A 24104-nucleotide genomic window follows, 5' to 3' on the forward strand; every position below is an offset into this window, starting at 1 on the left:
CAGTCTTCTCATTGTATTGGGAGAGCCGTCCTATAGTCCTCTGGAACCCTAATAACTTAAATTTATATTTCTTTCCACAGTCTATCTAGTACAACAAGCAAATCATACTCATACCAATGGTAGAAATTATCATTTGCAATAAAAAAGCCCACAAGATTGTTTTCCACCCTGTCCAATCTCATTGAAAAATGTTCTGACCTACTCTCCAATTTCTCTATTAATAGTTTCTTGGGGCCACTGTGTTGGTCTTCAGACTGAACTGTGTTGTCCTCGGGCCAATGACCTCATGAACCACAACTTCTGCCCAGAGGCCACCTGCACTGTTACAGTCTAACATAGAAGTTGATCAGATCTGTGGATGAGCTAGTGAAGGAAGCACATGAATCAGGAAAGATTGGTTTGGCAATTGCAGAGGAGAGTGGAAGGGGCTACAAACCAGGGCAGCCTGAAGAAACAGAAAAGAGGAAAATCGGTGGGAACTGAAGGAACTTTGAACAAGGTTGAGTCCATAATGAACTGGAGTGTAATAAATCGGTTCATTGAATGACAAAGTATTTAACATTCACGACTCTAAACTACAATCTCTTTCTTTAAGATATAGTGCTTGGGATCTTTGCTCTCATCTGAGAAGATAGATGGAACCACAGTTTACTGTTTTGTTCAGAAGATTATCAGTCAGTGCAGCATTCCCTCAGTACTGCACTGAAGTGTCTGCCTGCATTATGGGCTCAAGTGAGATTTGAATCCACAATCCACAATATCACAAGTGATGATATGCTACCACACTGAGGCCTTGCTCATGCTTGAGAATGCATTGTAAATAGCAACAGAGTGGAGTGAATTGAATAGCTCTTTGTGCCAGCACAAGCACATTGGATTGACTGGCTTCCTTTTAGGCTGCATGATTCCAAGGTCTTGTTATTCATCACATATCAATGCAGCTCAGTCTGCCAAAGAACTTGCATCATAGGGGAATAAGTGCTGGCTTGTGTAGCGTGGTGAAAGGTTTCTAGGTAATGAAAGATGTCTCAGGATAGGAAAATGTAAAGGTCGGAAATCTAAACTATCCTTGCTTTCACAGGTGACATCTGGTGGGACTGAAAGCATCCTTATGGCTTGCAAAGCTTACAGAGACCTTGGATCTGAGCGAGGAGTGAAATATCCTGAAATGTAAGTAACTACGAAATATTTGTATTCATTGAAAAGGGTGTGGGGTTATTTTCCATTCAGTACAAATGGATTTTTGAATATTTGATTTGTACTGTTGCTTCAGTTCTAAATAGTGAATGATTTCAAAGCTTCTCCAACCTGTTAAATACTTTAGATTTATTGGAGGCTCAACATCTAAATTTCCAATCTGACAATGCTGTCTCTGCAATGATGCCACTGAACATCTCATGATTTTGTTTGTAGCACCATTGGCAGCTATGCTTTTGTCATCCTGGGTTCTAAGCTCAAGAATTGTCTCTATAAACCTTTTCCAACCCTTCACTTCTTGTGAATGACTTACTTCCCTACACCCAAAGTCTGTTCACTATCTGCAAGGCATAAGTAGGAATGTGATGCAATACTGACTTTGTGCCTTAATAAATGCATTTCCAACAACACTCGAGAAGCTTGATACATTCAGGACAAAGTGTCCCACTTGGTTGACGCCCTATTCATCATCTCCACCATATATAGCCTCCACTCTGCTGCACTGTCTGGACCAGCTACAAGATGCACTATAGTCACCAAAGCTTCTTTGCACATTGTACACCTACTTTCTCTATCATTTGGAAGGACAAGGGTAACAGGTGTATGGGAACACCACACTTGCACGTTCCCCTGCAAGCTACACACTATCTTGAGTTGGAGTTATATGGCTGTTTTTTCATGCTCGACCAGCATCGTGGAGTACTCTCCCAACAAGCAGCTATAGGTGTACCTACACCCAAGGACTGCAAATATTGATGAAAGCTGACACCTGTATCACAACCCAAAATGTGTTGTCACAATATGACAGTGATAGAATGGTGGTCTGTGAAAATGCGTAATATGAACACCCCTGCCATGTGTTGTTGGATTAAAAATTTCTCATTAGACTCACGTTGCTCAAAACAAAATATATTTACAGATATTTAAGAATGTGTGCCATCTGAATCATCCTTGCCAACTGTAAATGAAGGCAGGGATTGTGTGTGTCTTATGAGTGGGTGGGAATGACAAACACACTCTGAACTGTTTGACTTTATAATCAAGTCGGGCTGCATTTGAAAGCTTAATTCTTGTGGAACTTGTGCCCTTAACCTGCAGTACATTCACAGACTCAGTTTTGTGTGGGATCACTATGTTCGCTGTTCTTTAACTGTTAGCAGCACCATATGTAGCTGACCCAGGGACATCTTGTGTCTCATATTGTCTACTGATCCTCGTCTAGGAACAGAGGCTGTGGCTCTTAGAGGAAGCACCATCTTAATGTGAAAGTGTTTAGCAAACCTTTCCTTTAGGTTGCTGGTCTCTCTATTGTTAATAGGTTCTGTCATCTGCCAGTGCCCCTCAGTGTGTAAAATTAATAGAAATGTTTGAAGTGTGTTTATGTTGGAAAGGTCACTGGCTTTTTGTAAAATTGTGATTTGGCTTTTGGTGAGAAGGATTAAAGTTCTTACTCCTCGTAAGGTCTTGGTGGACATGACTGCGATACTGAGAGTTCCTGCAGCACTCTTCCTGTCTCATATTATAATGTAGTAACCCAAAGGCTGACAAATGCGTTGCTTCCAAGCCATATTACCTCAGAGCTTAAAAGGAAACTTCATTTCGTCGTCTGTGAAAAGTTTGGAAATTTGTAAAGGAAGAGTTATAAACAAACTTGCATAGTGTGTGCAGCCTTTGATCATGTCTCAGAAAGGCATTAAATGCTTCTTATTTGATGAATTGCTTTGAAATGCTTTATGCAGGAAACCTTTCTGCTAATTGAGAACAGCAACAACTTGGGTGGATTTTGGGCTGACCTTCAACACAGTGGCGAGGGAGTGCTGATCTGTTTGCTTTGCTGTCTTCCAAACCAGACTGAGGTGCTAGGTCTCTTGAGGATGCAGAACATTCATTGTCAAAGAACAGCAGTGTTTACTGACTCGTCTTCTGAATCAGTGATCTTTGTGCGATCTTACTGTGCATAAATCAGCTACTGTGTTTGTCTGATGTAAGGACAGCGTTTGTAGTTAGAAAGAATAACTTGTTGGCTGTGGAGATGCTTTGAGATTTCCTGAGATCTGTGAAATGACTGAATAAACAGCATTAGCAGCTGAGAAGGTAGAGGCCTTGCCACTGACTCTAAGGATTGTAGGTTCCAGACCAGCTCTAGAACCCTGCAATATAAAATCTGTGCTGAAACAGGAATGCCCCCATTTTGGATGATGTTTTCTTCCAGTTAAACTCCAGTCCCATCTGACCTTTCAAGGGGTTGTCAAAGATCTTACAGCAGTCTTTCGAGAAGAACAGGACAGTACTCCCTAGTGTCTTGAGGCCAGATTCTTCCCTCAGCCACCGTTACTTAATAAAAGCAATCAGTTGGTCATAATCTCATCACTGTTTTGTGGATCTTGCTTAGCGCAGAGTTCCTTTTCTTTCATTATGAGATGTCCTCAGGCTGTGACCAGTGCCATGTAAATGTAAGTCTTTTATACAAGCAGAGCGTTTGTACTGACTTGTGTCAATCTGCATTTTGCAAGTTTGCCTGAGAAAGTTCCATCATTGCATTGTTTTGGAATCAAGCTACAAATTAAGGCTCAATTAAGGTCATTGGAAGACACCAGATTTATCAGCCTTACTTCTGGCTGACATGTCTGAAAACTGATCTAGTTAGAGAAGCTGGCAAATGGGGCTGATCACTGTCCCAATACTTGAAAACTGTAGTAAGCTTCTGTGCTGAAACAGTGAGCGATTTAAGAAGGTGCTAGTTATAGAGCTGTTGCATTTGGTAACATGATTCCTTTCTGGGTTTGCAGTGTATCCATGCTTTATCAAAAGATGCTTCATGTCTAAATGATTCTTGGCTGTATGTCCCACTATAACGTTTAATGGCAACATTTACCATTCATTATTTTTACATCAACCATCACAATGTAGTTACAGCCTGTAGTCACTGGGCCACCACAAGTCTTCGCCATACTTTCATCACCCCCTGTTTAAGAAGAATAACATCGAGCAATGCAGTTGATGTGGAACTCGGTCACAGTGAAAGTATTATAAATATTGAATGTTTTTACATCCGCAGTAAAATATTGGCTTTATGCACTTTGGTCTCCTTAGGTGTCATAGAGATCTGCAGCACAGAAAAAGGCCCTTCAGCCAGTTTGAGTCTGTGCCAATCAAAAATAGCCACGTAACTATTCTAATCCCATTTCCAGACTTGGCTCATAGTTGTGTATGTCTTGACATTGCAGAAAGATGCCATTTAGCCCATTGAGTGTGCATGATCCTCCAAAGAGCATCCCACCCTAGACTCAGCCCCCAACTCTATCCCTATAATTTACCATTGCTAACCCACCAAACCTGCACATTTCTGGACACTACAGGCAGTTTGCCATTAACGTTGGTATTAGTCGTAAGATATGGACTACATCACTCAGCTCATTGCCTGAAACAGTCAATACCAGCATTGAATCCTGTGTCTTTTTCTTTCCCAGTGTCGCTCCCAAAAGTGCTCATGCTGCTTTTGACAAGGCTGCTCAGTATTTTGGGATGAAAATAGTACATGTAGAACTTGACAAAACCACAATGCAAGTAGACGTGAAGGTAGGTGCCTGAGATGTTTACCTAATTTTTTATGGACACGTTACTCTTGAATGTTAGATTTTTGATTGTATTGCTTATGCAAATAATGGATGTGGATAGACAAAATGGAAAATCTCATGAAAAATCAATGTTTACCACCTGGCTTCCTGGTCTAGTTCCTCTGTACCCTTTTTCTAGCACAGAAATATCAATGATAAATGTCTTGTACTAAAGCAGTAGGAACAATGGAGATACAGTAGAACCCCCATACCCTCTGATTCAGTTTCCGCGGTTTCAATTATCTGTAGTTTAGTGCGGCCCGAAAATATTACATGGAACATTCCAGAAGTAATTCCAGGGGGCTGTTGGGGAGTTACGTTTCCCATTTAAATGCTACTATCAGCGATTTTGGAACAACCCTGGTAGGTCTTTTTTTTAGATTAGATTCCGTATAGTGTGGAAATAGGCCCTTTGGCCCAACAAGTTGACACCGACCCTCCGAAGAGTAACCCACCCAGACCCATTCCCCTACACCATATTTACCCCTGACTAATGCAACCAGAGCACTCGGAGGAAACCCACGCAGACAACGGAGAGAATATGAAAACTCCACACAGACAGTCGCCTGAGGCGGGAATCGAACCCGGGTCCCTGATGCTGTGAGCCAGTGCTAACCACTGAACCTGTGCGTTTTGGAACGTATCAGAGGGGGGCAGAGGGGAGCGGGAACACCTGTAATTAATTTCCGGCTTTATTTGTGGTTCCTATTTTTTCAAAAATGAGACTGCTGCACTATTTATGTTGAGGCTTTGTGTTTCAAGATTGTATCTCAGCTGAATTAGTGAGACAGTTTAAATCTTGTGATTCAGTGGGTGCTGTGTCCACAGTCCTATTTGCTGTTTTCACTTCCTATCAGTAATAAGTAACCCCTGACAGAAGTAGCTACATGTGTATGTTGAGTAAAGGAAAGGATTTTGTGCTTCATTTAGCAGTTAAATAGTCAAAGAGACCCACGTGCCATTTGTACCAGGTATGTTAGGGTGGCCAGTTACCTGTAGCGTTGTATCCCAACAAAGGCTTGATACCTTGGAGGGGGAGGGAACAGTAAATGCTAAAACTCTAAAACTGGAAGAACAAGTCGGAAATACAAGTATAAATAGAGTTGGGTTGCCTGGAGTGTTTTTTTTCCCTGGATTATCAGGATCTGGGGTCACAATTTAGGCCTTCCTTAACGTGATGGCGAAAAGGTATCATCAGCACTAATGGGTATATCAAGGATGCTAACCATAAGCAGTCTGACCTTTCAGAAATGAAGAAGTAGTCAGTTTTTACAGGCATTCCTCACACAGTCAAAACCTGGGAATATCCGGTGACTGTTATATTACAGAACCATCAAAAGATGCAGGGGTCCATCTTTCTTGTCCTTGTATAGTTGGGTAACAACTTTATCTGTTATTTGGAAAATGAAACTCTGTATTTTCTCTTTAGAAAGTACTGAGGAGTGGCAGATGGAGTTTAATTTAGATAAATGTGAGGTGCTGCATTTTGGCAAGACAAATCACATAATAGTAAGGTCCTGGGGAGTGTTGCTGAACAAAGACCTTGAAGTGTAGGTTCATAGCTCCTTGAAAGTAGAGACACAGGTAGATAGAATAGTGTAGAATGATATGCTTTCCTTTATCAGTTAAAGCATTGAATAAAGGAGTTGGGAGGTCATGTTGCGGCTGTACAGGACAATAATTAGGCCACTTTTGAAATATTGCATACAATTCTGATTTCCTTCCTATAGGAAGGAACTTATGAGACTTAGAAGGGTTCAGAAAAGATTTACAAGGATGTTGCCAGAGTTGGAGGACTTGAGCTATAGGGAGACGCTGACTTGAGCTATAGGCTGAGGCTGTTTTCCCTGGAGCTGAGGAGCAACCTAAGAGAGGTTTATAAAATCATGAAGTGGCATGGATAGGGTGAATAGACAAGGTCTTTTCTCTGGGGTGGGGAAGACAGAACTAGAAGTTTAGGGTGAGAGGGGAAAGATATAAAAGGGACCTAAGGGGTCTCTTTTTCACACAGAGGGTGGTATGTGTATGGAATGAGCTGCCAGAGGAAGTGGTGGAGGCTGGTACAATTAGAACATTTAAAAGGCATCTGGATGGGTATATGAATAGAAAGGTTTTAGTGGATTATAGACCAAGTGCTGGCAAATGGGACTAGATGGTGGATGAGTTGGACTGAAGGGTCTGTTTCAGTGCTGTACACCTCTATGACTCAAAAAATCTATAATTCTAGAATCATAGACTTTTTATTTAAATATCTGAGTATCCTGACTCCGGTCCAGATCCCTGACAGGTCAATGAGCCAAGGACAAATAGCCTCAATTGTTCAATATGGGCTCTTTATGTGGGTCCTGTTCTAACTGTCTGATCAAAACCTAAAAGAGCTCTAAAAATACTTAACCTTTTGTCAGCGATGTTAAATGTTAATATTAATAGGCTGTGCTTTGAAATGACATGTGCTTATATATTTGTTTAAGCAATGTATGATCCGGGTGACTGACTTTAAATCTATTGCATTCTAATATTGTTGTTGAGCTGCCAGTTTGGATGAATATGGATCATTCTCCTTCGGGAGGTGAAGCAGTAATATTGATCATGAAAATAACTCACCATCACTTTCGCAAGATCAGTTAGCGAAGAGCAACAAATGCTGACATTGCCAATGATGCCCACATCCTGTGAAAGAATAAAGAAAAACATTTTTCTGAAATATAAGGAAGGGCAAATGTACCACACCCTATAGTGCAGTCTGGCTGGAAGCTTCAATTGAATGCAAATTGCCTGGCTAATTAAACATTGGTCATATTTGCATTCTGAATTGTAGTTTCATCTATTGATGTGCCAGTTATAAACTGGGCACACCATATTTATAAACTGAAGCTATAAATTACAGGAGTTTTGTGTGGTCAGTTTGTTTTTGTCAGTCTGGTTCTGCCAATTCCCTATTAGGTCTGGCTGAACCATGTAGCCCACTACTGAAACAGTCCATGGCTTTATTCAAAGGATAAGTTATACTGTCCATTGTCAAACATTTAAAAGCTTTTCACCTATGTTAATCTGTAATAACAAGTGAAAGAAGCAATGAGGAGTTCCTATTCATTTTGATTGAGACATCTCTTTACTCTATTTTTCTATGCATACTGAGCCCCTCCAAGTGTCTTGTTTGCATGGATTTGCTCTCAGTATAGCTGACCTATTTTCTGCTATTTACACATACCATTAACATCTATTCTACAGCTGTCCTGTACACCCATTAGCATTCCATTTGCCTTTAGTGTTGGGCGCTCTCACCATTTGTTCTAGTTGTTCTTCCTCCCTCTTTGTCAACAACAAACCATTTTTTTCCAAATCCTTCATTTCTGAAGAGGAGCCCGTTGAACTCAAGGCATTAACTCTGTTTCTGTCTTTGAGTTTCTCCAGCGCTTTATTTTTATTTCAGTCAGCCTCCTCATGTTTCCACTACTCCTACCCTTGAACTTGAATCTTTTTCTAGTCTAACCTTTATCCTCTCTGTGAATTGGATGTGCTCATAAGTTGCATCCCCTGCCTCCTTGAACCCCTCACCTCAAATGCAACCTAAACTCCTGAACAATCAGCTTCATCTGCTGGCCCCCATTCTAGCCAGTGTTGTTAATGGGTTTTTCTCATCAAGGAATGTCCTTGTCCCTTTACTTTACCTAACACCACCCCGTTCTAAAACAAACCCACACTTCACTGTTCTTGAAAACTACCAATCTTATCTTCACATCCCCTTTTTCTTTACATGATCTTGAAACCTGCTTTCACCTATTAAATCCATGGTTGAAAGATGTATTAGGATTCTGGAATTCCCTCCCAAAATCTGTCTCATTATCTTTTAAAGAAAGCCTTCCTCTTTGATTTTTCTATTTTCTGTTCTATGATTGTGTTATGTTGAGCCTGTCAAAGGCATAGAGATGTTTTTACCATGTCGTAGCTGCTAATATAAGTGCAAGTTGTTGGTTTAACAAGTGAAACCTATGGTTACTAATGCAGGTGTTTCAAATTATAAATTATTTTTCACTTTTTATTATTTAATTGGTTGTGGTTGTCACTGGTAAGGCCAGCATTTATTGCCTATTCCTAACTGCCTGTGAACTGAGTGGCACACTTCACAATTCAAGGACAGTTCGTAGTGAATCATATTGCTTGGGTCTGCAGTCACATGTAGTCCAGACCAGATAAGAATGTCAGATTTCTCTCAGTAAAAGGCAGTAGCGAATCAGATGAGTTTTTTATGACAATCGATGATAGTTTCATGGTCATAGTTACTGAGATGAGCTTTTAATTCAAATTTGTTAATTCAATTTAAATGTCATCATCTGTTATGATATTTGAATTGGTGTCCGCAGAGCATTAGTTCCAATTACATTGCGAGCACACCATTGTATCTCCATTTATAGAACATAAAAAAGTACAACACAGAACAAGCCCTTTGGCCCACGATGTTGTGCTGAGATGTTTAATCCTAATGTAAAATATAGTAACTTAACCTACGCACCCCTCGACTCTCTGCTGTCCATGTGCATGTCCAGCAGTCGCTTAAATGTCCCCAGTGACTCTGCTTCCACCACCACAGCTGGCAACGCGTTCCATGCATTCACAACTCTCTGCGTAAAGAACCTACCTCTGATGTCTCCTTTTATATCTTCCCCCCAATATCTTCAAACTATGACTTCTCATACCAGTCAATCCTGCCCTGGGGAAAAGTCTCTGGCTATTGATTCTATCTATTCCTTTCCTTATATTGTACACCTCGATCAGGTCTCCTCCCTTCCTCCTTCTCTCCAGAGAGAAAAGTATGAGCTTATTCAACCTTTCTTCATAAGGCAAGCCCTCCAGTCCAGGCAGCATCCTGGTAAACCTTCTTTGCAACCTCTCCAAAGCCTCTGTATGTTTCCTGTATCTATGTTGTTGGAAATTAGTCATCAAGGTTTCTGAAGCTATATTGACTTTAACTCTGTCTCCAGGCCATGAAGAAAGCCATTTCGAGGAACACAGTCATGTTGGTCTGTTCGGTGCCACAGTTTCCCCATGGTATCATGGACCCAGTGGAGGAAGTTGCCAAGGTATTTTCCTGGCCCATTTTTTTTAAAACAATATCAAATTGGAGTCACTGCAATGGGAATTAGAAGATTTATTTGACAAAGTTTAAAAACCTTTTGGTGAAGACGGAAGATGGGAAACACTCTCGAGTCTTGATTTTTCCTGTCTTTTGTCCAGTTTAACTTTAAAAACGTAGTAGTTAAAGGAAAAATACTTGAGGCAGGGCACTTATATTTTATAATTGTTTAAAAGATGCACCAGTTCAGAAGCCTTTTCATCATCATTAACATTATGTTAAAATATTTGTATATAATTTTCATGTTAAAAGAGTAACCATGAGGAAGAATTGGATTCAAGGAGTTGTTAATTTCCAGTGTGTGGGGAATCAGTATTGTAGCCATTGTGGTATTAATGAGATAAAAAGGTTTATGGTAATTAAAAAGAATTTCCTCCAGGAACCTTTCTGACCTCATTATTGCACAAGATCTGCACATTGGAAACTTGTCACATCTCACTGGAGTCGTGTGCTGCAAATCCAGCCCTGCCATTATATAGATCATGAAGGCTTTTGATAGGATGAATAAGAAACTGTTTCCACTGGCAGGAGGGCCAGTCACCAGAAGATTTAAGATAGTTGGCAAAAGAACTGATGGCATTAAGTTTTTTTTTAAAACCAATTAAATTGTTACAGTCAGGATTTCATTAGCTGAAAGGGCAGTGGCAGGAAATTTGATAATCTTTCAAAGGAAAGTGGAGATGCACCTTAAAAGGTAAAATTTACAGGTTTGTGAGGAATAGGACTGCGAAAGAAACAGCACAGGCATGATGGACTGAGTGACTTTTGTTGCTGTCTAATTCTGTTCCTACATGTATGTAAAGTTGTGGTTACTTTGTTTAAAATGTTTTGGAATTTACACAATCACTTCCAGTGAATGAATGGTTTTTTTTCCCTCTCTCAGCTTGCTGTGGATTACGATATCCCTTTACATGTAGATGCTTGTCTGGGAGGCTTTCTTATTGTCTTCATGGAGAAAGCTGGTTACTCACTGCCACCCTTTGACTTTCGTGTTAAGGGAGTGACGAGCATCTCTGCTGACACACACAAGGTAGGTGACCAGTGAAGAGTGAATTACATCTGAACTAAATGTAAGTGAGGATTGGCATACAGCCAATGCAAGTTTTAAGTGAGCGGAGGTTCATGGAAGAGTTTTGTGGGTGGCTGATTGCAGCTTAGTGAAAGGCAGCCTTTGTGATCTAATGGCTTGGATGCATCATTTTGGGGTTGAGTAGATTGTGAACAGTCTGCTCCAACCTAAAGCAAAGGGAGAAGTGAATGAAATGAACCATGTGGGAATGTGGCATGATATGGAGAAGTGGGGATGAAGAGGTAAGCTTTGATCTTTTCAATGGTTTGATTGAAAGACATTGCGGAAGATGGAAAATCAGATTTCATCAGAGCAGTTTCATTGCATGTTGATTATCTGAGAGGTGTGCACTAAATGTCAACTAAATATCTACGCACAAGCTCCTTGTTATCTGACCAGATTTAAACGAAACTCCACCTGCCGACCTGCTCATGGAATTGATCAAGTAATTCTTAATCCTTCCAGTTACTTCCTCACTCTAAACTTTGTAACTATAAATTTCCACTCCCTCCCCTCTGTTTTCCTCCTCCCAGTACGGCTATGCTCCCAAAGGTTCTTCAGTTGTTCTGTACAGCAACAAGAAGTACCGTCACTACCAATTCTTTGTGGCCCCGGACTGGCAGGGAGGAATCTATGCATCACCCACAATCGCTGGATCGAGACCAGGGGGGATCATTGCTGCTTGCTGGGCCACCATGATGTACATGGGTGAGGACGGTTACGTTAAGGCCACGAAGAAGATCATTGATACTGCACGATACATTGAAGCACAGTGAGTATATTTTACGTGGAGTCCCTCAAAATCTAGATTGTAATGAGCAATTGAGAGAAAGAAAGGCTTGCATTTGTGTATTTGGCATCACCTCAGGTCATCTTAAAGTCCCTTCTAGCCCAGTTAAATACTATCTGAAGCATTGTCACTCTTGTGATATAGGAGATGTGGAGCCAATATGTGTGCAGCAAGCTCCCACAAACAGTGCTATATAATATCTAGACCATCTGTTTTGGCGATGATGAGTTGGGTGAGGGATAAACATCAGTGAGTACATTGGACAGAGCCTTTTTAATCTTCCACAAAATACCACCATGGGATCCTTTGAGAGAGCTGACAGGGTCAGCTAAAATAAGAATGCATAAATGCCTGAAATGATATAATAATTGTTGAAGTAGCATTTCCTTTGTGTTCTATGGTGGACTTCATGAAAGACAGCTGAAGAGGTTTTGACCATGTTTTCAGCACCCACCATGAAAACAGCTGGCATCCTACTTCCTCTCAGTTCTCCAATTGCCAATCACCAGACTGAACAAATTACGCAATTCTAATTGTGGAATGCATCAAGTTTAAAATGGATCTTTTACAGAGTATTAATGGGGTTAAACTCTGCCGTTGCAATATTCATTCAGATCTCTCAGACCTGTCTTTACTGTGGTTGGGATTGCTGTTTTGGCAAGACTTGCACTAATTAAATGAAAGTCAGCATGAAATTATGCAACCCGCATTTTTGTCACTCAGGCTCGTGACTAACAGAGAAGCCGGTGAGCAAATTACAAATTAAGCAGTTATGATTATCATCATCGCCTATTGGGTGGACTTCCGATTCATTGCACGCACTGACCACGTTGGTTTCTTCCAGTGTGGTTTCTCTATCTGTGTTATAATTCACGTTCTCCTCAACTGCTGACTTCCTGATGCTGTCTTTTTGTTGGGCAGCCTGTTCTCAGGAGTAATTACGTTCATTTCTGAGCGCAGCATCCAATATTGGCTTTGGAGGGAGTGCAGCACAGATCCACATTAATGATACCAAAGTTGAGAGGGTTAAATTATTGGCCCTTGTTTGCTTCAGCTTGGATTTTTATTCCCTTGAGTTTAAGAGATCTTGCTTTTAGCTCGCTTTAACGAGCAGAATTAAGGAGAAGCCCAAAGCCTTTTATTCTTATGTAAGAAGCAAGCGGGTAACTAGAGAAAGGATTGGTCCACTAAAGGATAATGAAGGAAGGCTGTGTGTCGAACCTGAGAGAATGGGTGAGATTCTGAATGATTACTTTGCATCAGTGTTCACTGAGGAAAGGGACATGATGAATGTTGAGATTAGAGATAGAAGTTTGATTACTCTGGATCATGTTGACATAAGTAGGGATAATGTGTTGGGTAGGCTCGAGGTCATTAAGGTTGACAAATCCCAGTACCGGATGGGGTCTATCCCAGGTTGCTGAGGGAGGTGAGAGGGGAAAAAGCTGGGAATCTGACAGATATCTTTGTCACATCCTTAAACAAAGTGAGGTGTTGGAGGACTGGAGGGTTGCTCATGTTGTCCCCGTACAAGAAGGGTAGTAGGGATATTCCGGGTAACTACAGACCAGTGAGCCTGATGTCTGTGGTGGGAAAGTTGCTGGAGAAGTTACTGTGGGATAAAATTCATTTATATTAGGAAAAGAATGGGCCTATCAGTGATAGGCATCATGGTTTTGTGCGTGGGAGATTGTGCCTTACCAACTTAATAGAGTTCTTTGAGGAAGTGACCAAGTTGATAGTTGAAGGAAGGGCTGTAGATGTCATATGCATGGACTTTAGTAAAGTGTTTGATAAGTTTCCCCATGGTAAACTAATAGAGAAAGTGAAGTCACATGATGTGCAGGGTGTTCTAGCTAAGTGGATAAAGAATTGGTTGAGCAACAGGAGATAGAGAGTAGTAGTTGAAGGGAGTTTCTCGAAATGGAGAAAGGTGACCACTGGTGTTCCACAGGGATCAGTGCTGGGGCCACTGTTGTTTGGAAGAGGGCACTGTTGGTATGATCAGCAAATTTGCAGATAATATGAAGATTGGTGGAGTCGCAGAAAGCATAGGGGACTGTCAAAGAATACAGGAGAATATAGATAGACTGGAGAGATGGGCAGAGAAGTGGCGGATGGAGTTCCATCCAGGCAAATGTGAGATGATGCATTTTGGGAAGTCTAATTCTAGAGCGAATTATTCAATGAATGGAAGAGTTTTGGGAAAAGTTGATGGGCAGAGAGATCTGGGAGTGCAGATCCATTATACCCTAAAGGTTGTGGCACAGGTGGATAGAATGGTCAAAAAGGCATATGGTATGCTTGTTTTCATTGGACAGGGTATTGAGTATAAGAGCTGGCAGGTCATGTTAAAATTGTACAAACATTGGCTAGGCTGCATTTAGAATAATGTGTACGGTTCTGGTCGCCATGTTACCAAAAGGATGTGGACGCTTTGGAAAGGGTGCAGAGAAGGTTTACGAGGATGTTGCCTGGTATGGGAGGTGCTAGCTATGAAGAGAGGTTGAGTAGGTTAGGTTTGCTTTCATTAGAAAAAAGGAGATTGAGGGGGGAACTGATTGAGGTCTACAAAATCATGAAGGGTGTGGACAGGGTAGGTAGAGATAAGCTTTTCCCCCAGGGTGAAGGATTCAATAACGAGAGGTCATGCTTTCAAGGTGAGAGGTGAAAGTTTTAAGGGGAATACATGTGACAAGTACAGATGGTGGTAGGTGCCTGGAACGCATTGCCAACAGAGGTAGTAGAGGCAGGCATGATAGATTCATTTAAGATGTGTCTGGTGGGGAGCAGAGGGATACAGATGCTTAGGAAATGGGCGACAGGTTTAGATAGTGGATTTGGATTGGCTTAGACTTGGAGGGTCGAAGGACCTGTTCCTGGGCTGTAAATTTTATTTGTTCTTTAGATCAAAATCGAGCTGGTCAAAATGTTTTGGTCAAAAGGATTTGTTGGGATAAACTCCAAACTTGTGTCTTTTTTGGGTACATAATATGAAAATTGGTGCATTACCATTTAGGGGTGATGTCATGGAGAACCTCCTTTCCCCCAAAGTTTTGTGGATGCTGGAGGATAAGCTTTCAAAGTTCAGTTGATTTTTATGAAACGATGATGTGAATGGATTATGGACCAAAGGCGATTTAAATGTTGAACTGCAGATCAGTCATGATCCTGTACTTAACAACGTGACACAGCTGACACACTGAGAAATGACGGCAGAAGGAAACCTTGCTCGTTATATTTTTGCCTCTCACTTTTGTTGTAGCCTTTTCTGGCCTGACCAGCCTCCAGGATCTCTAGTTGCACAATTATCAGTTTGGTTTCAGCTGCCAAGCCCCTGAACTCCAGATTGAGGCTCTGAAACCTATGACCATCACCAATAAGTGACGATCTTAACCACCACCCCTTGACACTCAATGATGTTATCATCATTCCACTATCAACGGCCTGCGGGTTATATTTGACCAGAAACTCAACTGCATTCCCCACATAAGCACAATGGCTGCAAGAGCAGGTCAGAGGCCAGGAATCTGCAGCGAGTAGCTCGCCACCTGACTCCCCAAAGCCTCTACACCATCTATGAGGCACAGATCAAGAATGCGATGGAATATTCCCCCTTGCCTGGATGAGTGCAGCTCCAACAACATTCAAGAAGCTTGACACCATCTAGCAGAAAGCAGCCTGCGTAATTGCCACTACATCCACAAGCATCCACTGTCTCCTCCACTGATGCTCAGTAGCAGTAGTGTGCACTGCAGCAATTCACCAATGATCCTTCGACAGTACCTTTCATCTAGAAGGACAAGGGCAGCAGATATATGGGAACCTGCAAGTTCCCCTCCAACCTCTCACCATCCTGACTAGGAAATACATCATGTTATTTCACTGTCACTGGGTCACAGTCCTGGAATTCCTTCCCTAATGGCATTGAGAGTCAACCCACAGCAGGTGGACTGCAGCAGTTCAGTAAGCCAGTTCACCAGTACCTTCTCAAGGGCAACTAGCGATGGGCAATAAATGCTGGCCAGCCAATGACACTCACATCCCACAAATGATTCCAGGTAATGCTTCCAGATTCTGGGTAATCTAAGATGGAGGACAGGAAAATTTTTGGCAGTAACAGGCTGTTTATTTTTTGAGGTATTTTAGGTGTTGGAAATGATTTCCTTGAATTCCAGGCGCAGCAATTACTGTTTTAAAAACTATTGCATTGTTTTGGAACTTTGGAGAAAAGAAAAAGTCAAATCAACGTCGCTTTTAAAAAGGGTGAAGGACAGACAAAAACAGCACATGGTCAGTGCGAGACAGAGAGGGGAAAAAAACCCACACTGCTAACTGACACAGCAGTGAATCTGCGTACTGACTGCCTTTGCTGTTTGAATTCATGCATTGCTGGACTTTGGCGTGCATCTAGGAAAACTTAACAAACTGCGAAATTCACAACTGATCTTGGAGGAACCTGTGTGGGAGAGGTCACAGCACAGAAACCGATAAGTGAATAGTTTTAAGTATAGCCTTGCTGTAAATCTACAATAATGAATAGAGTGGGTTCTTTATTGATTATATGTTTTATTGAGATATGCCTCTGAAGTCATAAGTATTAAGTTAGCCTGGAGCAGTATTTTATAGAGGAATAAGATGGTGTTATTTTCTGGGTCTGTGGATTGGAAGAAGCAAAATAGCCATTAGTAGAGTAATATGCTCTTGTTGGATGTGGGAGTTTTGGGAGAGTTTACGTGTTATTGAGGGTTATATCTTCAATAAATGCCATTGGTTGTGAACCCTATCAGATCGAATGCATCGATTGGAACAACAGTTCGAGGCAATGAGGAATTTACAAGAGCAAGGGAGTGCCATGGATGGCAGTTATAGGAAGGGAGAAAAGCCACAGATACAGTCAGATAGATGGGTTAACTCCTGGAAAGGTAGGAGAGATAGGCAGGTAGTGCAGGAGTCTTCTGTGGCTATCCCCACTTCAAACAAGTATGCTGTTTTGGAAAATATAGGGAGTGATGGATTCTAAAGGGAATGTAGCAGGGACAGCCAAGTTCCTGGTACCAAGACAAGCTCTCATGTAATGAGGGGTACGTCAGGTTCTAAGATTGTATTAGGGGACTCTCTAGTCAGAGGTACAGACAGACATTTCTGCGGCCAGCAGCGAAAAATCAAAATGGCGTGTTGCCTCCCTGGTGCCAAGATCAAGAATGTTCTCAAAGGGGAGAGGGACCAGCAGGAGGTCATTGTACACATCAGAACCATTGACTTAGGAAAGGAAAAGGATGAGATTCTGAAGGGATAATATACCAAGTTAGGCAGTAATTTAAAAAGGAGGTCCTCAAGGGTAGTAATATCTGAATTATTCCTGGTGCGACGAGCTAGTGAGGGTAGGAATAGGAAGATAGAGCAGATGAAAGTGTGGCTGAGGAGCTGATATATGGGAGAAGGGCTCACATTTTTTGGATCATTGGAATCTCTCCTGAGGTAGAAGTGACTTGTACAAGAAGAATGGATTGCACCTGAATTGGAAGGGAACTAATATACTGGGGCAGAGATATTTGCTAGAGCTGCTTGGGAAGATTCAAACTAGTAAGTTGGGGGTGGGGGCGGATGAGGGGGTGGGGGATACGCAGAGAGATAGTGAGGAAAGAGATCAATCTGAGACTGATACAATTGAGAAAAGAAGTGAGTCAAGCAGTCAGGGCAGGCAGGGACAAAGAGAACAAGGTAGGACTGATAAATTAAACTGCACTTATTTCAATGCAAGAGGTCTAACAGGGAAACCAGATGTACTCAGGGCATGGTTAGGAATATGGGACTGGGATATCATAGCAATTACAGAAATGTGACTCGGATGGACAGGACTGGCAGCTTAATGTTCCAGGATACAAATGATACAGGAAGGATAGAAAGGGAGGTAAGAGAGGAGGGGGAGCGGCATTTTTGATAAAGGTTAGTGTTACAGCTGTATTGAGGAGGATATTACTGGAAATATAATCGGGGAAGTTATTTGGGTGGAACTGAGTAATAAGAAAGGGATGATCACGTTATTGGGGTTGTATTATAGATCCCCTAATAGTCAGCAGGAAGTTGAGAAACAATGATGTAAGGAGAACTCAGTTATCTAAGAATAATAAGGTGGTTATGGTAGGGGATTTTAACTTTCCAAACAAAAACTGGGACTGCCTTAGTGTTAAGGGTTTAGATGGAGAGGAATTTGTTAAATGTGTACAAGAAAATTTTCTGAATCAGTATGTGGATGTACCTACTACAGAAGGTGTAAAACTTGACCTACTCTTGGGAAATAAGGCAGGGCAGGTGACTGAGGTGTCATGGGGGGAGCACTTTGGGGCCAGCGACCATAATTCCGTCAGTTTTAAAATAGTGATGGAAAAGGATAGAGCAGATCTAAAAGTTGAAGTTCTAAATTGGAGGAAGACCAATTTTGATGGTACTAGGCAAGAACTTTCGAAAGCTGATTGGGGGCAAATGTTTGCAGGTAAAGGGACAGATGGAAAATGAGAAGCCTTCAGAAATGAGATAACATGGGTCCAGTATATTCCTGTTAGGGTGAAAGGAAAGGCTGGTAGGTATAAGGAATGCTGGATGACTAGAGAAATTGAGGGTTTAGTGAAGAAAAAGAAGCATATGTCATGGATAGACAGGAGAGATCGAGTGAATCCTTAGAGTATAAACGCAGTAGGAGGATACTTCAGAGGGAAATCAGGAGGGCAACAAGGGGACATGAGATAGCTTTGGTAAATAGGGTTAAGGAGAATCTAAAGGGTTTTTACAAATACGTTAAGGACAAAAGGGTAACTAGGAAGAGAATAGGGCCCCTCAAAGATCAGCAAGGCGGCCTTTGTATTGGAGCCACAGAAAATTGGGGAGGTACTAAATGAGAATTTTGCATCAGTGTTTACTGTGGAGAAGGACATGGAAGATACAGAATGTAGGGATATAGATGGTGACATCTTGAAAAATGTCCATATTACAGAGGAGAAAGTGCTTGATGTCTTGAAACGGATAAAAGTGGATAAATCCCCAGGACCTGATCAGGTGTACCCTAGAACTCTGAGGAAAGCTAGGGAAGTGATTGCTGGGCCCCTCGCTGAGATATTTGTATCATCGATAGTCACAGGTGAGGTGCCGGAAGACTGGAGGTTGGCAAACGTGGTGCCACTATTTAAGAAAGGTGGTAAAGACAAGCCAGGAAACTATAGACCAGTGAGCCTGACGTTGGTGGTGGGCAAGTTGTTGGAGGGAGTCATGACGGAGAGGGTTTACACGAATTTGCAAAGGCAAGGACTGATTAGGGAGAGTCAGCATGGCTTTGTACGTGGAAAATCATGTCTCACAAACTTGATTGAGTTTTTGAAAAAGTAACAAAAAGGATTGATGAGGGTAGAGTGGTGGGCGTGATCAATATGGACTTCAGTAAAGCATTCAATAAAGTTCCCCGTGGGAGACTGGTTATCAAGGTTTGATCTCATGGAATAGAGGAAGGACTAGCCATTTGGATACAGAATTGGCTCAAAGGTAGAAGACAGAGGGTGGTGGTGGAGGGTTGTTTTTCAGACTGGAGGCTGTGACCCGTGGAGTGCCACAAGGATCGTTGCTGGGTCCTCTACTTTTTATCATTTATATGAATGATTTTGAATGTGAACATAGGAAGTATAGTTAGTACGTTTGCAGATGACACCAAAATTGGAGGTGTAGTGGACAACGAAGAAGGTTACCTCAGATTACAATGGAATCTTAGATCTGATGGGCCAATCAGGTTGAGGAGTGGCAGATGGAGTTTGATTTAGATAAACATGAGGTGTTGCATTTTGGTAAAGCAAATCAGATCAAGATTTATACACTTAATTGTAAGGTCCTGGGGAGTGTTGCTGAACAAAGAGACCTTGGAGTGCAGGTTCATAGCTCCTTGAAAGCAGAGTCGCAGGTATATTGGATAATGAAGAAGGCATTTGGTATGCTTTCCTTTATTGGTCAGAGTATTGAGTACAGGAGTTGGGAAGTCATGTTGCGGCTGTACAGGACGTTGGTTAGGCCACTTTTGGAATATTGCATGCAATTCTGATATCCTTCCTATCGGAAAGATGTTGTGAAGCTTGAAAGGATTCAGAAAAGATTTACAAGGATGTAGCCTGAGTTGGAGGATTTGAGCTATAGGAAGAGGTTGAATAAGCTGGGGCTGTTTTCACTGGAGCATCGGAGGCTGACGGGTGACCTTGTAGAGGTTTATAAAATCATTCAGGGTATGGATAGGGTAAATAGACAAAGTATTTTCCCTGGGTGGGGGAGTCCAGAACTAGAGGGCATAGGTTTAGGGTGAGAGGGGAAAGATATAAAAGAAACCTAAGGGGCAACTTTTTCACACAGACGGTGGTACGTGTATGGAATGAGCTGCCAGAGGAAGTGGTGGAGGCTGGTACAATTGCAACATTTAATAGGCATTTAGATGGGCATATGAATAGGAAGGGTTTGGAGGGATATGGGCCGGGGGCTGGCAGGTGGGACTAGATTTGGTTGGGATATCTGGTTGGCATGGACGGGTTGAACCGAAGGGTTTGTTTCCATGCTGTATATCTCTACGGCTCTAATTGAGTTTAAAAAGAAAGACCCCCTCTTCAAACTACCCTCGTTGTTAGAAGTTTTGGACACCTGCTCTTGTGTCTTTTCATTTGCTTCAGTGGCAGATTTTTTGTCTGATTATCCTTGGAACATTTTGCTATGTTGATACAAGTTGTTGCATTGTCTCTGTAAACTAGAGATGCAGAGGTATATCTGATTATGTCTGGATACCATATCTATGTTATTCTTTTGAGTGTCCTGTTCGGATGACAGCTCCTCTGACAGTGCAGTACTCCCTCAGCCTTGCATTGGAATTGTTAGAGTATATACAGTAAGGCTTGAATCTCTGACCACTTGACTGCAGGAGCAGAAAAATCACAGTACTCCCTGTGTGAGCTTGTCATTCCACCGAAAAGCAGAAACTTAAGGCACTGTACAATCCTGTGTGTTGCCATCAGAGGCTCAGCACGCCTCTCATATCCTGCATTTTTCACCAGGGATTTTTGTTTGTGGGCGGTATTGTGGTTACTGTGTAGAGTCACAAAGAAATCTGAATAATCCTAAATAAAGTGTTCCACTAAAAAAAAACGCCCTGCACTTTACAGGAATTGAAGTGATATATTCGCTCATTCGTGCACTAGTTCCTGTGTTACTCCTTTGTATAACGAGCAGTGCTTCAGCCTGTGTTTTGACAAACAGGTGAAGAATGATGTACTGCTCAGATCTTAAGTGAAAAAAAACAAAAAGCCCTACTTTCACTGTAGAAGGATGATTGAAAGAAAGGCTTTTAGAGAACTGCATGCAAATGGAATAACATGCAGACAGGGCTTAGGTTAATGGGACTTCAGAAGGAAATGCTTCCATAATTTCAACCAGGACTGTCAAAACAACGAATGTGTGCTCAGTGGTCCAAATATGTTGACTCCAAAAAAAAAACTCAGCAGAGATTTGATGGAAACTCTTCTCTGTGAATGAGAGACTAGGCATATTTTTGTTTTATTCCATCAGAGTAGGTGGTGTGCTGGTTAGCCCTGTTCTGGGTGTGAACGCAAACTGTTGTGTTGATGAGATTGGGCAGGATGTTGCTTTGCTTCAACTAGTTTTCTCCAGCTGTTTCAGATTTCCCAACAACAGACGTTAATTGTTCTTTCTTCAGACAGTTGCTTTTGTTTTGAAAGGATTCTCTTGGGAGCTGCTTGTATCCTTTCTATTGATTCGTGTTAGTTTGAATAGTTTTAGAGCCCAGTTCTGTTTCAAGTGAAGTGTTTTTCTATAACTAAGGAGAGAAAAGCGTGCACTTAGAGATTTTCACAACCTCAGAATGTGCTGTAAAAATCTGTAATGGGAGAATGAAGTGATTAGTTTGCACACAGCATGCTCCAACAATAGCAATATGTTAATGCTCAGACAATCTATTTCATGTGTTCATTGAGGGATTGATGTTGGCCAGGAAACAAGGGGAAAACCACCTGCTCTGCTTCAAAATTGGTGCTTGGGCTATTTTAGGTCTGCCTGAGAGAGAAGGCAAGGCTTCATTTGGGATGTGGCACCTTTGACAATGTGGTCTGTCCTCAGTACTGCACTGGATTGTCAGCCTGGATTTTTTAATTTGGATCTTGGAGTTGGACTTGAACTCTCAATCTTTTGATTGTGAGATGCACCCACTAAGCCATAAGTGACACACTGATGAATATAGCAATGTATAATTTAACTACTGACTGCCTGGTTGATAGGACATTGGAAAGATAAATACTGAACTGAAGATAATCCTTTGTATCTCTCAAGCTCTTCTAGTACCAGAAAGATGGCCAGCAACCCCTTAAGCTTGTTGACATGATAGTTCTGCACTGTCTCCATGTTCCACACATTCTCCAGTCCCTGTACACACAAGCTTTTAGGCTAAGTGGCTCGAATGGAACTGTGCAAAACTTAGAGAGCTAAAATATCAATCTCAAGTGAGATAGATTGACCTGCCTGACATGAAATCACAATGTGATCGTCACCAGTATTTTAAAATTTAGGAACAGCTTTCAGTGACCAAGTTTAGGAAAGAATGAAACTTAATGCATTCTCCACGAGTGCTGACAATGTCCAGAGCACTTTTAAGTTTTGCTCTATTCATACTATTCTCAAAGCCTCACTTTCAGCTGTTGGTTAATTTCTGCAGCTATTGTTTCAGCCAGTTTCTTGGAAGTTTCTAAGAATCTGTATGATGAATGATGTTGTTTAGACAAAGTACAACGTTGATTATTTTCTGGAGCTTTTTTTGTGCTTGACCTTTTTTTGAAATGTTCATAGAGTGGAGTAGAAAAGCAAATTCAAATTGTCTGACATTTTATTTGGACCCTGGAGAAAAGAAGGATTTTTTTTGTAGGCAGATACTTGTTGCCTATAAGTTCCCCTTACCATCCTGACTTGGAAACATATTACTGTTCCTTCAGTGTCACTGGGTCAAAATCCTAGAAATCTCTCCCAACAGCATTGTGGTTGTTGGTTTTAGTTACTAATTTAGGGAATGTGGGCTTGTCTGATTGGGCCAGCATTTATCGTCTACCCTTAATGGCCCTTGATAAAGTGGTGGTGAATTATCATCTTGAATTGCTGCAATCCATTTGGTGTAGGTACACCCCAAAGACTGCAGATGTCCTAGAAGGCAGCCCACCACCACCTTTTGGGAAGTTCAGCTGGGGATGGCCAATAAATGCAATATTGGGTCATGTCCATTCCAGCTTTTTGACATAGTGACAGTGAAGGAACACTGATGTAATCCCATGTCAAGATGATGAGTGGCGTGGAGGGGAACTTGCCAGGTGGTGGCGTTCCCATCCATCTGCTCCCCTTGTCTTTCTACACAGGGTAGGGTGGGGCAGGGGGGAGTAGTGCCTGGTTTGGAAAATGATCCTGAGGTGCACGCTGCGGCTATTAGTAATGGAGGTAACAGATGTTTAACATGGAGGAAAGGGAGTACAATCAAGTGGCCTGCTTTGAGCTTCAGTGGTACCTATCGAAGGATAAGTAAAATGATTAGAATCTTATAATCCCCATAGTTTCGAAGTAGGCAATTTGGCCCATCAAGTCCACACCAACACTCTAAAGAGCATCCCACCCAGGCACAGACCCCCACCCCTATCCCTGTAATCCTGCATTTCCCATCGCTAACTAGCCGAGCCTGTGCATCCCTGGACACTATGAGCACATCTTTTGACTGTGGGAGGAAACCGAAGAACCCGGAGGAAACCCACGCAGACACGGGGAGAATGTGCAAACCCCACGCAGACAGTTACCTGAGGCTGGAATCAAACCTGGATCCCTGGTGCTGTGAGGCAGCAATGCTAACCAGTGAGCCACCGTGCCACTTGCAGTATGTGAAGTCGATTGGCGTGCTGTTGCATAGCCTCCTCTTCCAAAGGCTGAAGCCACACGTGGACCTTGGAACTGAGAGCTCCTCGCAGTGGCAGGAAAGCTAAGGGGGATTGTTGGCTCGGACACCACCAGTGGGAATTCCTCTGCTTCTGAGTAAAACTGCGGGATCTCATGGCCCCACCTCAGAGGGCAAATGTGCAGCCTCAAGTTAATGTCCCATCCCTGTCAATGTTGTGCACTCTCCCAGTATTGCTTCGGGAATGTCAGCCTGGATATCAGATCACATTTGATTTATTTATTGTCATGTGTATTTTGTTACAAAATAGTGAAAAGTGTTGTATGATGTCACCACTCTCC

The 24104-nt window shown here is 42.0% G+C and overlaps 1 protein-coding gene across 2 annotated transcripts in view; it reads left to right on the forward strand.

The window, feature by feature from the left end:
• Nucleotides 1-24104, forward strand: part of sgpl1 (sphingosine-1-phosphate lyase 1) — a 72368-nt gene that overhangs the window by 41839 nt on the left and 6425 nt on the right. For both annotated transcript variants that reach the window (XM_043679167.2, XM_043679168.2), the window contains exons 7-11: nucleotides 1082-1170; nucleotides 4668-4776; nucleotides 9797-9895; nucleotides 10832-10978; nucleotides 11551-11789. In XM_043679167.2, the coding sequence (XP_043535102.1) occupies nucleotides 1082-1170; nucleotides 4668-4776; nucleotides 9797-9895; nucleotides 10832-10978; nucleotides 11551-11789 (683 nt within the window). The remainder of the gene's footprint in view (nucleotides 1-1081; nucleotides 1171-4667; nucleotides 4777-9796; nucleotides 9896-10831; nucleotides 10979-11550; nucleotides 11790-24104) is intronic.

Source organism: Chiloscyllium plagiosum, unplaced genomic scaffold (assembly GCF_037043375.1).
Source record: "Chiloscyllium plagiosum isolate Xiang-an unplaced genomic scaffold, Cpla_swu_hap1 HiC_scaffold_43, whole genome shotgun sequence".
NCBI classification, from domain to species: Eukaryota; Metazoa; Chordata; class Chondrichthyes; order Orectolobiformes; family Hemiscylliidae; genus Chiloscyllium; species Chiloscyllium plagiosum.